General features: G+C 34.8%; 1 protein-coding gene across 6 annotated transcripts in view; it reads left to right on the forward strand.

Annotated features, from left to right (window-relative positions):
• ATG5 (autophagy related 5) overlaps positions 1–17,870 on the forward strand; it is a 119,614-nt gene that overhangs the window by 97,938 nt on the left and 3,806 nt on the right. For 4 of the 6 annotated variants that reach the window (XM_012539521.3, XM_004264768.3, XM_033418746.2 and 1 more), the window contains one exon: positions 3,697–3,814. In XM_012539521.3, coding sequence (XP_012394975.1) covers positions 3,697–3,814 — 118 coding nt within the window. Of the gene's footprint in view, positions 1–3,696; positions 3,815–12,192; positions 12,315–17,870 lie in introns of those variants that run through there. The other 2 variants (XM_049695318.1, XM_033418748.2) reach the window with 2 other exon arrangements.

A 17,870-nucleotide genomic window follows, 5' to 3' on the forward strand; every position in this document is an offset into this window, starting at 1 on the left:
AATTCTGTTTCTTGAAAGTCCCTGAAATAGTTTGCATATTTACAAATACATGGCTAGATTAAGTGTTGTGGTGTAGTTTTATTACAGTGGCTTTCTTATCTATCAGGCTAAGGTTCAGATTACCATGGATATTGTTAGCATTATCTGGTTTTATGTATACTAAATCAAAGTTTAAAGAATTCATGTTCGTGGAGTTTTTGTATTTTTAAAATTCTTGCTATATTCAAAAGGAAAATAGCTTTTAAATACTTCCTAGTATAATTTAGTCTTCTCTGCTTAACTCCAACTTAGGTTTAATGAGATCTGTTAAGAAATTTACATGAATTTACCCTTCATTCCCATTGCCCTTTAGAACCCCTCTGTACAGTAGTTGAATTCCTGATCTGTCTGTGGAGGGCTTTTGTTTTAAGGATAAATAACTCTCAAAATTGAGTAGTTTTCATAATCTTTGGTGTAACTTAGACACTTAATGGCTCTTTTCTAACATACTAACTTTTTAAGAATGAGAATATGTTTTTTTAATATGATTTTTTAAAATTAATTTATTTATTATGTATTTTTGGCTGTGTTCGGTCTTCGCTGCTACACGCAGGCTTTCTCTCGTTGTGGCGAGCGGGGGCTACCCTTCTTTGTGGTGTGTGGGCTTCTCATTGCAGTGGCTTCTCTTGTTGCGGATCACAGGCTCTAGGTGCGCGGGCTTCAGTAGTTGTGGCTCACAGGCTTAGTTGCTCCGCGGCATGTGGGATCTTCCTGGACCAGGGCTCAAACCCGTGTCCCATGCATTGTCAGGCGGGCTCTTAACCACTGCGCAACCAGGGAAGCCCGAGAATGCAGGTTTTTAAAGGCACTCGAATAAATGTTAAACAGAAAGTGTTTATTAGATTTTTTATTGGGGTATCTTAATAAAGGTTTTTATTATTTGAAAAACAGCAGTTTACTTTGATGAGAGTTTTCTTGGTTACCATTCTACGGAATTTACTTAGAATATGTGGGCTTTCCCCCTCCCCCCCAAGCAAATTGCATTATAAAGTTTGTTGAAGTTACACCTTTATTATAACTGCTCCACTTTGGGAGAGAGTTGAAAAAAGAGAAGTACAGGGAAATTACAGGCCATTTTTTCTAGGAATGGGAATAGGGGAGAATTTCTGTTTTTTAATATGTGGCTAAGACTACTCAGCCTTTCCTGTTTAGCATATTTTTTCAAATTATTATAATATATATTATATTATTAGAGCTAAGCCACCTCATAGTTCTGTCACTAAGTAGGGGGCGAATGAATCTTGAAAAGATTTATTTGGCTTTGCTGAAAACCTTAGTATTTTCAGATCAGAGCATGGATGATACATTTTGACTTTTTTTTAATTGGGGGTACAGTCCTGCCCCTCCTTTTCTACTGACCGGGGCCTAGTTGTCATCACATAGGCTTGCATTACTCAGACAGCCTCTCACCGATCATCCTGATGTTACCTCTTCACCAAGTCATTGTACACAGAGCTGCTTTCCATTAGTCTTCAGAAAAAGCCTCTTTCATCACGTCACTTCCTTTCCTAAAAAGTCTTAAAAGCCTCTTCATTGCCTGGAAGATAGAAAGCCCTAAGTGGGTGGTGGCTATTTTAAATTATTACTGCAGTCCCCTATTCATTTCTTTTTTCTCTGAATTCTTCTAACCTTTATTATCTTCACATAGTTAATCCTTGATTGTGCATGATATCATTCTCAGTTTCACCTGTGGGAAAACTATGAGCTTCCAAAATTGAAGGATATCAATCACACTTTTAAAAAAAATTTTTATTGGTGTATAATTGATTTACAGTGTTGTGTTAGTTTCAGGTGTACAGCAAAGTGAATCTGTTACACAAATACATATATCCACTCTTTTTTAGATTCTTTTCCCATATAGGCCATTACAGAGTATTGAGTAGAGTTCCCTGTTCAATTATACTTTTAAAAAATGAAGAGTTCAGTTAGTGAAGTGAATTGCATTATATTCAGTGCATACTTATTAAAATTTTAGTTTTTTTCATACTTTCCATATATGCTCAACTGTATTATTGTAACACCGTTTTTAACATTTATTATGTATTCACTGAACACACAGTGTAAAGCCAGGAGAGGTACTCACATGCTTGCACCACATCTAGCTTTTCTTACATCGTAGTTTATGTCTGCACTTAAAATCAGATGATTTTTTTACCAAATCTGGTAAAAGTTATCTTGAAGAAGTTGAGATATATACCTCTGTGATTTAAAAACAAACAAACAAACAAACAGGGACTTCCCTGGTGGTCCAGGGGGTAAAACTCCATGCGCCCAATGCAGAGGACCCAGGTTCTATACCTAGTTGGGAAACTAGATCCCACATGCATGCCACAACTAATGATACCACATGCTGCAACTAAACATGCCGCAACTACGACCCGGTGCAGCCTAAATAAATAAATTAATTAAAAAATGAACAAACAAACCAAAAACTTGTCTTTAATAGCTAGGTATTTGAAATCATTTTCTTATAAAATATTAAGGTATTACTCTGTTCCTGTAGGTTTTTATGATTTTTCATTCCAGGAAGCTTAAAACAAAAACTTAGCATCTTAAAATGAAATACCAGTTAAGAGTTGTGGTGGGTATTATTCTCCTTATCATTTACTTATTCTGTTCTTGGCAGTTCTCTTATTCCCAGAATAAACTTAAGAGGTATGGAATGTCCCAGATTTCCAAAGAAACTGGGTGCAAGATCATAGAACTCAGAAACGACAGTGCTATTTATTCATAGATTGGCTGATTCCAGAGCCTCCACAGTCTGTCATGGGGAGGCTGCATCATTGTTGTCGTGCTTCTAGAGAGGGAGTTTGAGAAAATTAAACCTAATTTTTCGAATGGGTAAGATGTTGAAATTCTTAGCAATAAATTATGACATAGTGCTAATAACAATTGTCCGAGGAAATACATCTACTATTTTGAAATTTGTTGAACCTATAGAAAAGATAAAATAATAAAACAACTAAGACCATATAATACCCTTCACCTGGATTCACCAGTAATTAACATTTTTTCACATTTGCTGTCTCTTTCTACACACATACTCTTTCGCACTCCCCTCCCCAAACCATTAGACTGTAGGTTTCAGACATCATGGTACCTTACTCCTAAATACTGGATCCTGAATTTCTTAACAATAAGGATATTGTCCTTATAAACATTATCACACCTAAGAAATTTGACATTAATTTAATAATATTATCTAATGTTCATTTCGTATTTCCCCATTTATTCCAAAAATGTCTTTTATAGCTGATCTTTTTAAATTTCTTTCTCCAATCCAGTATTCAGTCAGACTTTTGTGTTTTGTATTTAGTTGTTATATCTTGTCAGTCTCTCTTAATCTTTTTGTATTGTTTTTGTTTTTTTAATGCCTTTGACTTTTTTGAAGTGTTCAGGCCAGCTGTGTTTAGAATGCTGCACATTCTGAATTTGTTTTATTGCTTCCTGTGATTAGATTTACTTGAGTTTGTGTTAAGCATTTTGGGCCATAATACCACATTTGTGATGTTATATGCTTCTGATTACACTATATTACACTATATTACACTATATCAGAAGACAGCTAATGCCAGCTTTAAATTTCTGATCTATTAGTTCATAATTCGCAGCAACAGAGACTTAATTGTTTGAAATCTTTTTTCATTTTTCGAATAGACAACAACTGAACGGCCTTTCATTCAGAAGCTTTTTCGTCCTGTGGCTACAGATGGACAATTGCATACACTAGGAGACCTCCTCAAAGAAGTCTGTCCTTCTGCAGTTGCTCCTGAAGGTAATATAATCAGCAACATTAAAACATCTCTTTCATTTCTCTTTGTTACTGAAGTAACATAAGCATTCTATATTTATAAATAACAGTTGTTAGTTACTTCAGGAAGATATTTTCATTATCTTGTTCATCTTTTGAAATAGAAGCACTTGATATTTAACTTATTATTTTATAAATTATTGACACTAAGAGAATAAGAATTTCACTCTCTTTAGCAAACTAAAATACACTTTTAAAATTACTCTCATATTTCTGGGACCTTGCATCTTTCATTTGTGAATTCAGTTCTGGTAAACATTATTTTTAATCTCCCATTGTGTTTCTTCATTCTAAAGGAATAAGAGATAGTAAAAAAAAAGAAAAGGTCTTGCCTTTGGTTGATATTTTAAATTTCAAAATATTGAATAATGGATACATATTTTATTTGAATTTTTTGCTACTCTTTAATGTTTTACTCAACATTGTTCTCTGAGGCTTTAACATTTCACAAGTCCAGTCAAGAACTTGCCCTGTTTTGTAGTCCTCATTTTGTAGCTTAGGTTAAGATTGTTTTCCTGTAAGCAGAGGAAAAATATAAAAATCACAATTCTCTTTTCTTAATTGCAACATAAGGAACACTAGGAAAATGCAGAAAACTAGCAGGGGAAATGCTATAAACCCCTAACCCATAGAGGCCACTATTGACACACACATGCAGATATATACTTGAATATTTGAGGGGTGTGTGTGTGTATAAAATTATATGTCCTGCTGCTTTTTTCACCTAACATAACATGATAGTCATTAAAAATTCTTTAAAGCTATGTTTTTAAATACCAGCACTATGGTCCTTTATATCAATGTACCATCATTTGACCATCACCCTGTTACTGAATGACTTGTCTTATTATTGGTTACACTAAGCTATAGGGGAAATTTCAGTGGCATATTGCTGTATTTGTTAATATATTGCCTAGACTTGGATTTATCATATAGAAAAACATTTAAAACTTGCCACTTTAAATCCTTTATGGGAAGAGGTAAGGCATTAGTAAATACAAAGGTAATACTTCAGTAGATAATGCTGTGTTTCTTATTAATATATCCTAAGTTGTGGTGATGGCAGTATTATTTACATGACTTGTAACTATATCACACAGTTCAAGAATCATATAGTATCTATGGAAATGGTTTGCCTATTAAGTAGAATTAGAAATAGTAGGATTGAGAGGAATGTTGATATTCTAGCCTAAAAGACTAAACAAAGAATATGGAACTCAAAATATATGCTATTTGGCCTGTGAATATAACTATTTTTCTTAATTAAATATGCTTGCCTTTCCTGGCATTCCTATGTATATCTAGCACTTTGAAAATACACAAAGGCTCAAAAGGAGGGGAGAAGAGGGGCATCTGAAATACCATCAGAACCAGTTCCAGAAGGGATAAATAGAAAAGATCATTGACCACTCAAAATTATGAAAATTGAGCAAGTTTCATTGGTTTAAGAGGTTACTAAATAACCTCTAAGTTATAACCTCTTATAATAACCTTACAGTTTACTAAATATAGTAAACTATATTTACTGAGTCATTTGTCACCACTGTACTATACTAGTCAAGGTTTTTGATACTGTCATACATACTCATATCTCTAATAATAGGATAATACTATCTTATAATCCTAATCTTCTTTATTGCTATATAGTTTTCATTTTCAGTAAGAGTTTTTGTTAAATAATTTTTTTGCCATTCAGTGATTTTTATTAAATTTATAGAGTTGTGCAGCCATCGCCACAATCTAGTTTTGGAATATTTCCATCACCTCAGAGTTCCCACGTGCTTGTTTGTAGCTAATTTCTGCTCCTGTTGCCAATTATAGACAATTACCAGTCTGCTTTCTGTCTCTGTAATTTACCTCTTTTGGATATTTCACATAAAGGGAATTATACAAAATTGCAACTGATTGTTTTCACTTAGCATAATGTTTTTGGGTTTCATTCATATTGTAGTATAAATTAGTAGTTTGTTCCTTTTCATTACTGAGTAGTATTCCATTGGGTGTATGTATCACATTTTGTTTATTCACCAATTGATGGGCATTTGGGTTGTTTCTACCTTTTCACCTTTACGAATGATGCTGCTCTGAACATCCACATACAGGACATATGTTTTCATTTTTCTTGGGTAGATTCCTAGGAGTGGAATGGCTGGGTTGTATGGTAAGTTTATATTTAATTTTTTAAGAAGCTGCTAAACTTTTCCAAAGTGGCTGCACCGTTTTACAGTTCTACCAGCAATGAATGGGGATTCCAGTTTCTTCACATCTTCATCAGTGTATATATTTTTTGTCTTATTATAGCCATCCTAGTGTTGTGTAGTGGTATCTCATGTTGGTTTTTTAAAATTTCCCTAATGACTAATGATGTTGAGTGTTTTCATGTGCTTATTGTTACTCATGGATATATTTGATGAAATGTCTTATGTAAATCCTTTTCTCATTTTTTTCATGGATTATTATATGTCATATAATCCATGAGTTTTGAGAGTTATTTATATATTCTTCATACAAGTACTTTACCAGACATGGTTTGTAATTATTTTCTTCTAGTCTGAGACTTACCTTTTCATTTTTTTGGAAGAGTAAAAAATATTTTATTTTGATGAAGTCCTATTTATCAAGGTTTTTAATACATGTGTTCAGTTAAATAATCAAATATTTTTTCTAGTAGACAATACACTTGTATAGTTCCAAAATCTAAAAGTTTATAAAGGAATTTAGTGAAAAGTCTCTATCTCAACTCCTGTACATAAAATCCTGACTCAGTTCCCCTCTCCAGAGACAACCAGTGTTGCCATTTTCCTGTAAATCCTCACAGAGATAGTTAAGTAAACTTTTTAGTTTTGTACTCAAGTTATAGAAATTTGGACTGGGATATTCCCAGTAATTTTAGGAATAATCTTATTTTTCCAATTCATTTGATCCATGCTATAAGGGTTTTGTGCGTGTTTTTAAAATCTATTTAATGTCTATTTTGCTACATTCTTGAAGATTTGGGAATATAGACTAGTTTTTCCATTTGAAGTATAATTAAGAGATTGATCATTTTTATTGCTGTCAGAGACAGGACCCACAGGCTGCCCCCACTGCAAGCATTGGCCTTCAGTTATTCATTTCTCTGCACTGTATTTTTCTTTCTTTTTGAGTACTTTGCAGTATTTTAAAGAACATCGAAAAAATGCTTTTATCAATTAAGAGTAAATTGAAATTTAAGCTAAAGCTTAATGTTGAAATGGCTACCTGATTGTACTTTTCTTAGATGTTTTTTGACAATCTTCTTTCCAGAACATTGTCATGTAAAATGTACTTCTTTATAACATCCTTGACTATTGAGTGAGAACATCACAATAAGACTCAAAACCTTAATAAAACTGTTCTACTGTAAGGCGCTAGCCCCCCAACTGGCAGCACAGTTATCAACAAATCCACAGAATGATGAGACAAAACCTTAGTGGAGGGAGAGCAGGAAGAAATTGGTTGGGTGTTAATTTTGTATTTGACATCTTTAAAGAATCATATAACTGTTGAACCTTAGAGTTATTTTAGTTCAGTCTCTTAGTTTTTTGTTGTTGTTGTTGTTTTGTGGTACGCGGGCCTCTCACTGTTGTGGCCTTTCCCGTTGCGGAGCACAGGCTCCGGACGCGCAGGCTCAGCGGCCATGGCTCACAGGCCCAGCCGCTCCACGGCATGTGGGATCTTCCCGGACCAGGGCACGAACCCGTGTCCCCTGCATCAGCAGGCGGACTCTCAACCACGGCGCCACTAGGGAAGCCCCATTCTCTTAGTTTTTTAGATGATTTGCTAAAGGTCTCTTAGCTGCTTAATTGTAGAACTAGGTTTAGAACTCAAGTCTCATCTCCTGGTCCATTGGTTTTTCCACTTTACTATGCTACCATTTATTTTCATTTTCACCTTTTCAATCTTTTCACTTTTTTGTTTACTTTAAAATAACATTCTGAAATGTTTGCTTTTTCCTAACTCAATTTATTCTATGATTTGTGTTTAGTACCTAATCTGGCCTGCACGCAAGACCTACACTTTTCTTTCAGTGTTCCCTGGCGTGATATTAGGGATCTGAGCTGCTGTTGTTACTGTAGTGTTCCTGTGTATAATTCTGGCTACTCTTCTTGGTTGATTTTATGAAAATGCTGTCTATGACGTTCTGACATGTAAATGATAAGCAGTCACGTGGTTTGAGCTGACACATTTGTCAGAATGCACCTTAGTGCTTTTTTGCCATTCCTACACCCAGATCACAGTATATATACAAAGTTACTGTGGTCCTGCACAAGAGTGGCACACACATTTGTGAGGCTTTTTTATTCCTTTAAAGACTCTTTATTCTCTCCTAAATTTTTTTAAAACATTTGTAAAATGTTTATTTATTTTGTTTATTTATTTTTGGCTATGTTAGGTCTTTGCTGCTACACGCGGGTTTTCTCTGGTTGTGGCGAGCGAGGGCTACTCTTTGTTGCAGTGCGCGGGCTTCTCATTGCGGTGGCTTGTTGCGGAGCATGGGCTCTAGGCACATGGGCTTCAGTAGTTGTGGCTCACAGGCTCAGTAGTAGTGGCTCGCAGGCTCAGTAGTTGTGGCTCATGGGCTCTAGAGCGCAGGCTCAGTAGTTGTGGCGCACGGGCTTAGTTGCTCCGTGGCATGTGGGATCTTCCCGGACCAGGGCTCAAACCCATGTCCCCTGTGTTGTCAGGCGGATTCTTAACTACTGCACCACCAGGGAAGCCCTCTCCTAAATTTTTAACCTGCACTACCTGCCCATCCATTCCTAAATAATACACAAGGTGACTCCCCTTGTTTTTTGGTTCTTTTTTAAAGGGAGGGCAGTGAGGTAGCCACTCACAGCATTAATCCACTAACCTGCCTCTTAGGCAGGTATCTTTTTGTGACAGACTTCTTCCCACCCAAACTGTCACATGCTTGTATCCATCAGGGAACATACACATACCATACACATACTTCATTGAAATGATGTAAATAGTACGTATACTTTTGAGGTACTCTTGATGGTACATTTCATACCAGGAGGAGGCCACATTTCTAATACCAGTATCTTATCTTTGGAAAAACTTTTATTTGCCTCTTCTTTTTGTCACCTCATTGGAAAATAACTGTCAGTCATTTCAGGATCTATGGGGAGTATTCAAAACATCAAGTCACTCTTTCAGTAAAAAACTTTACTGTCTCGTTCAGTACACCTGTGATACTGTCCGTAGTGAAGCATTTTGAAACACCTGCACCCAACTTAAGTTGAAAGTGAAAGACTTTAAGATTGGGTGTGTATGGATAAGAACTAGCTGTCATCACATGATTACAGGAGAAAGTGCTTCATAAAAGTTATGTGGCACCATTGTCTACTATTCCTTACAACAAGTGATTCATGCATGAAGGAATTTTGCCTTATTTCATCATATGAAGGTAGAATGTACTAATATGCATGAAGACGTGCTTTAGGTCATTATTCTTGTAACTAATGATGAGCTGCTTCATGTGTTTCTGTTTTTGTTTTGTAAGTGACTAGATAAGTTAGCCAAGGTAACAGGAAGTAACCAAAGGTGAACTCAGGTAAATTTTTTCTGTGGTGTCAGTAGTAGTTAAAATGACTCAGAGAGCTAAGCTTCTGTAGCAGGCTTGAAGTGAAATTTCTTTCTTTGCCCATTAGAAACAACATACAAAAATTTTTAAAAAACTAAAAATCATAGCTTTTATTCTTTTACTTTGGAGAATACAAAAATCTTATAAGCTTTGCCCAATCATGTTTCATTGCTTAGTTTTCTAATGTAATGTATAAAAACCTAGTAAGTTAGGGTTATAAAAATAATAATGTCCATTCTCACTTTTTTTTTTTTTTTTTTGCGGTACACGGGCCTCTCACCGCTGCGGCCTCTCCCGTTGGTGGAGCACAGGCTCCAGACGTGCAGGGCCAGCGGCCACGGCTCACGGGCCCAGCCGCTCCGCGGCACGTGGGATCTTCCCGGACCGGGGCACGAACCCGCGTCCCCTGCATCGGCAGGCGGACTCCCAACCACTGCACCACCAGGGAAGCCCCATTCTCACTCTTATAAGTTTATTTCAAAGTTCCGGTTGATCAGTCCTCTGTAACAGTTGGGCTCTTATAATCCTGAATTTATATTTGGTATTGTACAAATGGAGTGTGTGTATAGGGAAAGGCTTACATTCAGTGGCAAATTAGTCAGGGTTGCCTGCATCTCTCTTACCAGCAAGTACAGTCTTCTTGCTGCTTGCCTTTTTCCATTTCTGCCCTGCTTCCTGGGGTTTTATTTACTCTTTGAGCCCCTTCCCAACTACCATTTAACTTTTGGGTTCCATTTGATGTTGTAGCTTTCATTATTCGTCAGTTTCTTCACATCATACTGTCTTCTGACACTGGGGTTACTAAGGTGTCCCTGCTTTTAAGAAACTTTAGTCCAGTTGGAGTGGACAGAAAGATGCACAGATGTGATATGTGTAGGAATGGAGATATGCAAAAGATAGTAGGAAGATTCATTGTCTTATCCATTCCAGAGTAGGCAGTAAAGACTGAGCTAAGTCTTAAAAGATGAGCAGAAATTAGTTGCAAAGGAGGGACCAGGTCACAGTGTCCCACTGTAGTAGAATCCTTCACTAGTTAGCCAGGGGCTGGTTGTTCAGGGGTAATGTCTAGTCTGAAATGCTGACCTAAAATGTCCCTACTCTATTTCCTGAAAGACTAGCTTTATTTTTCTACTTTTCTCCCATAAATGTGGACAAGATTTTCAATGAGGTCAGATGTGGGGGGAAAGTATTGAGGAACTAAGTGACTAAAATTGATCTTTTATTTGCTTAGTACAAATCTTTTTATTTGTACAAGTCTTTTATTGTACAGATCTTTTATTTGTGCTAATCTTTTTTAGTACAAATCTTATTTGTACTAATCTTTTATTAGTACAAATCTTTTATTTGTCAGTACATTAGAATATAATTTTAACAACTGAGGCTAGGGAGTCATAATATCCCATTTAGGTAGTCTAACTTGAAAATTATACTGCTTTATTTTTGACATGCTTTATGAGAAACCACAGAATAGTTTCTATAAAAAGTAAGGAAAGATGGTGCATTCACATTTTTTTCTCCTTAGCCCCATAGCATATGATTAGATTGTTTTATAAAGTGAATCAACTGTTTGTTGTAACAGCTTTTTTCAGACATAAAGCAATTAGAGAAAAGAAACATCTATACCGCAAAAAAAAAAAAGAAGAAACATCTAAATCTCACATTATTCTTCCAAGGCAGATCCTTCAATTTGAAGTTTGAACTTCAAATTGGCACTTTTGTCAGCATGGTGACACTGACCCCCAAAGAGGTGGCATTTCAATTTGCCAGTTCATGCCACAGAAACATGAAGCCTTCAAACCCCAAACTTCATCAGAATGAGGGTTTAGGAGTAAGAATAATAATCGTTTTACAGTTTCAGTAATTCTTTTTTCACTCATTTAAAATTTGTTTTCATTCTAGTATCCTTTTGTACCTTCATACAAAGGTATGATTGATTGATTTAGAAGATCATTTAGTAGTTGCTTTTTTTTTAATGGTTCTTACTCAATAAAATAAGGGTGTTACCTGCTACGCACCCGATAGGATGGTTGGAGGGTTTAAATGAACAAAAGATTTGTTTAAGTGAGATTTCATAATCTAATATTTTTCACAGTTTTACAATTAACATTTTTTTGTTTTCTTATGGTTTTGTTAGTATTTTTTCACAAATAACCGTACTCATAAGAAATTTACCAAGTGGAGTTAGCAAGAACCAGTTTTATTTTTTCTTGTTGTCATTTGTTGATAATCCTACTCTGCAGAGATAAGTACGTGTTGATATTCAGCCTCTGCACGGAAAATAGAGATGTAGGATGAGCTCTAAATGTAAACTGATGTTGGAACCGCTTATACCTCAGGTTATGGCAAGAGTTCTGTGCTACTGAGTTTTTAACTTTTTTTAGAAGTTACCTTCTGGATGTGATTAGGAATGCTCTGGTAAGACATAAGTAAGCTTATCTCCATAGTCCCTGCAGCCAGCTGGACTAGCATATACTTGTTAAAATACGTTAAAAAGGAAAAATCTTAAGGCAAGAGGTCCGGAAGTGTTGCTGCTAGTGAAAGCTTTTCACTGAAGACTATAAGCAACAAATCACATATTTATTTGAAGTTTCATCTATTCACAAGTAACCCTGGAAGGCCCATTTGTAACTCCACTGAGGTACCGTGAGCCTGCCATGTGGGACTGGGTCATTGGACTGCAGTCTTATCCTAACACTCTCTACTCTTCATTGTTTTCTCTCTCTGGGTGTAAAAGAAATGATACAGTGTCATTCACAGTGGTAATACAAGAAGTTCTTCAAATGTAGCCCTCATCAACAAAGATCTACTATATTCAAGTCTGGACAGAAGTAACTTATGAGGCTTATTTTAAACTTGGTAATTATAATATATTTTCTTAAATGTATGATTATGTCATCAAATCTAAACTGAATCGAACTCTTCGCCTTGTTTGTTTGATTCTCCCTCCATCTCTGTGCTTTGTCCCAACACATGGGTAACATGGGCTAATTTTGGTGGTACAGAATCTGTTAATGACTTAACCCATTGACATATGTCTTTTCTAAAATGAAAGAAATAATAAACTGATTATTTTCATTATTCTCCATTAGTGAAGATGGGATTACTGGGCCTGTCAGGAGATGCCTCTGATTTCCTTTATCTAGATCCCAAGAAGTTAAATGCATTAACTTGACTCTTTGAAAAGTGGGAACAGATCTTACACAATTAATATTTCATCTTTAGCACTAGAAAACAATTCCCTTAACAAAATAATAACACATGCAGGCAATTAAAAGCAAGTCATCTCTTCGTTAAAACAAGTCCTGTGAGACCTTAATCTGACCATATATAAACAGTGTAATTACTGCCTGTATTTTAAATAAAACAATTAGTTTTGAATTATTCTGTAACTCATAATTGACAAATATTAACGGGCCCTATTACACCCAACTAGAATTACTGGATCATTTTATAAAATTAGTTCAAAAACATTTGAACCTATATTTTCAAAGTTTTATTTTTGGGGGCGGGAGGTTTCTTGAAGTGAACAAGTTTTAATTTCTAACTTGTACCACACTTTTATCTTATCAGGAGGCATTTAATCAGTTTATGTAAATGGTCTCACAGTCACTTAATACAATGTTCTTTTTATAATTATAGCTAATTTGGGGGTTAAGTTTAAATTTTGGTTTATTACCTCCTCATTAAGAAATATAAAGGTTATAAGCAAGTCAGTGAAAGAATTAACATAGACATGTTTTGAAAAATCTTATACAAAATGTTAAGAGTCAAGGCTTTGGTAATATTTTGGACAGAAATAATAAAAATATATATAAAGATAAAATTTACGCATGGGAAAAGATATTCGGTATATATTAACTGTGATATTCTATGTTCATTAAAACCTATACTACTAAGTGAGCATAGATCCAGAAGAAGTTAATGTAAGTATTTTTAAATAGGTTTGTATTTCTCTGATAAACAGCACTCTCCTTCTGTTTGTGATCATAGGATAAAAGCTCTGTAAGCTTGTATATGTTCATTTTTACTGCTACATCATGTAGTATGCTCTTAAGATTGAGATCTCATTCCCCAGGAAGCATTTCTGTCTAAGATTAATTGCCCTTTTAAAATCAGCGTTTGATGTATTCCTTTGGCTATATCCTGGCTTGGTTTAACCCTCTTTGACCTGACCTCACTGACTATTATCGCTGAAGCTGAGTCAAAATCCTTCAGCATGATGTATGCACTTCAGATTTCAGCCTGTGGTTTTTCATGTCGATGGACTCAATTAGTTGGCATTTTACTAATGAACATACCAGAAGTTAAAGAATTTGTCAGAGCAACATTGTTCAGAATAGTGACAGTAAAAAAGTTTATCTCTGTTTTTCAGAAGTATCAAATATTTTTCAGAAGTTTTACCTTCAGCATCACACATTCCAAGATAGCAAATCAAGGCATTTTCTGCTGAACTATGTAAAATATAAATGTGAAGCCACAAATCTAAACACAGTGGTTACAACCTTTGGCCTTAGATTTCTGTTATTCCATATCCACAGGTGTGAACTAAAAAAACAAGTTACTAATCTGAAATGTTCTGATTAAAAGCACTTTCCCTTAAAGATATATCATCCATTTCTCTAGCTTCCTTTAAATTCAAAGAAGTTTCACATATTTAGTTACACGTATTAATAGTAAGAGTGAAACTCATGCATCTCTCTAGAATCTCAAGTAACCTGTTTTTAAAGACATTTAGGTCATATTCCTTGTTAATAATTGGCTTAAAAATAATGGCTAAAATGCAGATTGGGATGGGGAAGGCTGTGAGCCATTGCTAATAGAAATCTCTAAAAAGCAGATTCATCACATACTCTTAAGTTCTCAAATAATGATATACTTTAAAATGTATAACAAAGATTTTTGAAGTTTTTTTCCCCCTACTTGAATTTTTCATCTTTAAAATAAAATAAGAACCATACCTAAAGTCTATTAAGTAACATCACCATGGTACAGTAGGGCTCATTTGACTTATCCAGGATGTGCTCTGCTGAATATACATATTTAGAGCAGTACTAGATTTATCCAGAGGTTTACAGTGCTTAATGACTTTTTAAAAATGTCATTCATTTTGTTGTTTGCATAATGATAGAGTCTTTGGGTTTTTTTGTTCTCATCTCTCTCTTTTTTTTTTCTTAACACATTCATAAAATCCTTGTGCCACACTGCATAATAATGGGTCTGAGTAATGCAGAGTGTATATTAACATAAGGCCAAATTCTCACGCCCTTTGCATGCCAGTCACTTAATTAAATCCACAGTTTTTATATACGTTTTGGTATATCACTCACTTTATTGAATGCCTACTATGTCCAAGCCCTGTGCTGGGCTCTGTGCTGAGTGCTTTATTTGGATATCCCATTTGATCCTCTCTGCAACCCTGGAGGTTAGAATTCTTTACCTACACTGTAGGAGGAGGAAACTGGGACTCAAAAGGTTAAGTGATTTGCCTAAGAATTAAAAGCTAGTGTATTATGCTGGTTTAAACTCAAATAGTTCACTGTCTTTGCATAAAAGACTCATGTACTAGAACTGGAAGACTTGTTACCAATCCTCTGTTTCAGACCAGTGCTTTACAAACTGACCCGTGGCGTTGAATCACAAACTGCCATGGATCGTAAGTCAGCAAGCAGCAGGACTTGGGAGACGGGCTTCAATCCCACATCAGCCAAAGCTGCCCCACCTTCACCTGTGTTATATATTGTGCTTCTGCATAAGATTTTGTTTGAAGAAAAATTCTATACCCATATTATTATACGATTTATTTAAGGGAACATTTTAAAAAAGACTTTACCCCAGAGATTGATTCAGGTCTGGAGAGGTTATATATTTTTTAAAATCTTCCAAATGATTCTGATGGTCAGCCAGATTTGCAAACCATAGATCTAGACAGACATCTTCATTTTATATATAAGGAAAGAGATGAGTTCTGCCTAGAGTCCTTCATTATCAGAATTGGAATTCAAGTTGCCTCCCTCCCAATTTGTGTCTTTTTTTAAAGTTCATAATTTTCATTAATGACTTGTTGACTAATATGAATTTTCTTTCTCTTCTTTTTGTTTCTGTATGTAATTCTTACTCTTTTAATCATACAGCCAAAATCTGTCTAAATATATTTTTCTTAAAATGTCACACATCTCTAAAATGCTCACTTTAAAGTAGATGCTAGAATTGTTTGTTTTTATTAGGGTATTGGTGATAATAAAACATTATGTGATGTGTTTACATTTTTATCTTTCATAATACTGAGGCTTATAAGTAAGATGAATATAAGAAATGAAATTTTATTATGATATTCTCTATTGATTTATGATCTCTTTAGATTTAACATCTAACTCTTAAAGTGAATTTAATTGCTACTCAAAGAAAATGCTTGTCTCTGATATTTTTTTCTGTCCTTTTCCTTAATTCACAAACTCAAAGTATTTATGAATGATTGTCCTTATATTTACAAGATGAATTAAAAGAGTTGTTTTTTTAAATTGCTGTGTGGACATTCTACAAAATAATGACATGTGTTCTTCAAAATTGTCGAGGTTAAGAAAGGCAAGGAAAGGCTAAAAACTGTCCAAGTTAAAGGAGAGTATAGAGACCTGAAAATTAAATGCAGTGTGTGGTTCCTGGACTGGATCTTAGACTGGAGAAAAAAATAATTAGGATAGTTAGTAACATTTGAAATGATTACATAATAGTATAATATCAATGTTAATGTTTTTTATTTTGATAACTGTACTATGGTTATATAAAAGAATATTTTTATTAGAAAGTATATACTGAAATATTTAAAGGTAAAGGACTCTGTTTCTAATTTACTCTCAAATGATTCAGAAAGTATTTATATATATACACAGAATGATAAAGCAATTGGGGTAAAAATGTAAACAGTTGATGACTCTGGGTGAAGAGGAATTCCTTGTGCTATTCTTGCAACTTTTCTCTAAGTTTGAAATTATATCCAAATCAAAAGTTACCCCCAAAAGTGCCCTGTATGTGAAAATTTCATATAGAATGAGTTCACTCGGTAACTGTCTCAAACGTTTGCCTACTTTAAAGCATCAGACTAACGTTTTTAAAAATCTGAGTGGGTGGGACGTGGAGTAACATATTTCTCCTGAGTCATTTACTTTGTAGTGACATATTTCTTATTCCCAAGTATTAAATTCTAGATTCCAATTTTGAAACACAAAGATATATTTACCAAAAACACGATTTACTTTAGTAGCAGTATCATCAAGTGTTTCCTTTCTGTTAGGGGAAAAAAATCTGCTAAATTTTTACTATTTAGTCTTGTTAGCTTTGATATTGCCAAAATGTCCAGTCATGCTTTGTTGTTATTTGTGGTAGCGTCAGTTTTGGTGATGGCATATATACTTCTTGGCTTATTTGGAAACATTTTGACTTTTTGTTGTTTCAATAACCAAAACAGTCTTTATCAGTAGAGCTCTTCTACATAGGAGTGGTAGTCATTAGAAACTATTTTCAAAACATTAATTTTGATAGTGTGTTTTACCAGCAGCAAAATGATCCAAGCTCTGAAAACACTTATTGTCAGGTACCATGCTAGGCACTGAGGATACAGTGATAAATAAGAGAGAAGTATTATTTAAGAGTTTCAAGGAAACTGCTGTCCCATTGTAAGAATCCTTCTGATGAGAGTTACGTCATCAGAGAAAGTCAGAAAACCAAAAAGATAAATATACACAGGTGAAATATTTGGACAAATGTAAGCAGTGACCAAATTATATATTTAAAATCTTAGACTGTTGTGTTGAGGGATATGACATCACTTGCTTAGTTGTCTGTGTTTAGCGACACGTTTATGTTCCAGATTAAAAGTGGCCCCAGGTTAAACCAGAGAATCAGGGCTGCCTATTCAGGTTTCTGATAACGTGATTTATTGGGTTTGTTTTACAAAGTGTTTGAATTGTGCTTATGTTCTCCAGCTTCTGCTGTACAGTTCTTAAACTGTCCTCTTGTGTAACAGGGTTATAGCCTTTTGCCTTTCAGACACACCATGCGTCAGTGTGCCACATCTACATGCTGCTTCAGGCAGAGTATTTTGGATATTCAGCTCTATTTCATAGTATCCAAAGGTGACACTGCTTAAGGAAGAGCTTTACAGTTAAGGAACTTTGACTCTTATACCAGTGCTCTTTAATTTTTTTTTGACTCAGTGCTAAGTAGGAGGAAGATTCTGAGACCATTAAGGTATTTCAAAGAAATATACAAGAATATAAAGAGAACTACAGCGGAAATGTTTTTAAATATTCTAAGAAAGATTTAATACAGTGAAACCTTGGCAGTCTAGAACTTACAAAGTATGAATCATTCCAGATAGCTGAGGGCTTATCCATTTGAATATCAACATTTTAAAAT

This window comes from Orcinus orca, chromosome 12, assembly GCF_937001465.1.
Source record: "Orcinus orca chromosome 12, mOrcOrc1.1, whole genome shotgun sequence".
Taxonomy (NCBI): Eukaryota; Metazoa; Chordata; class Mammalia; order Artiodactyla; family Delphinidae; genus Orcinus; species Orcinus orca.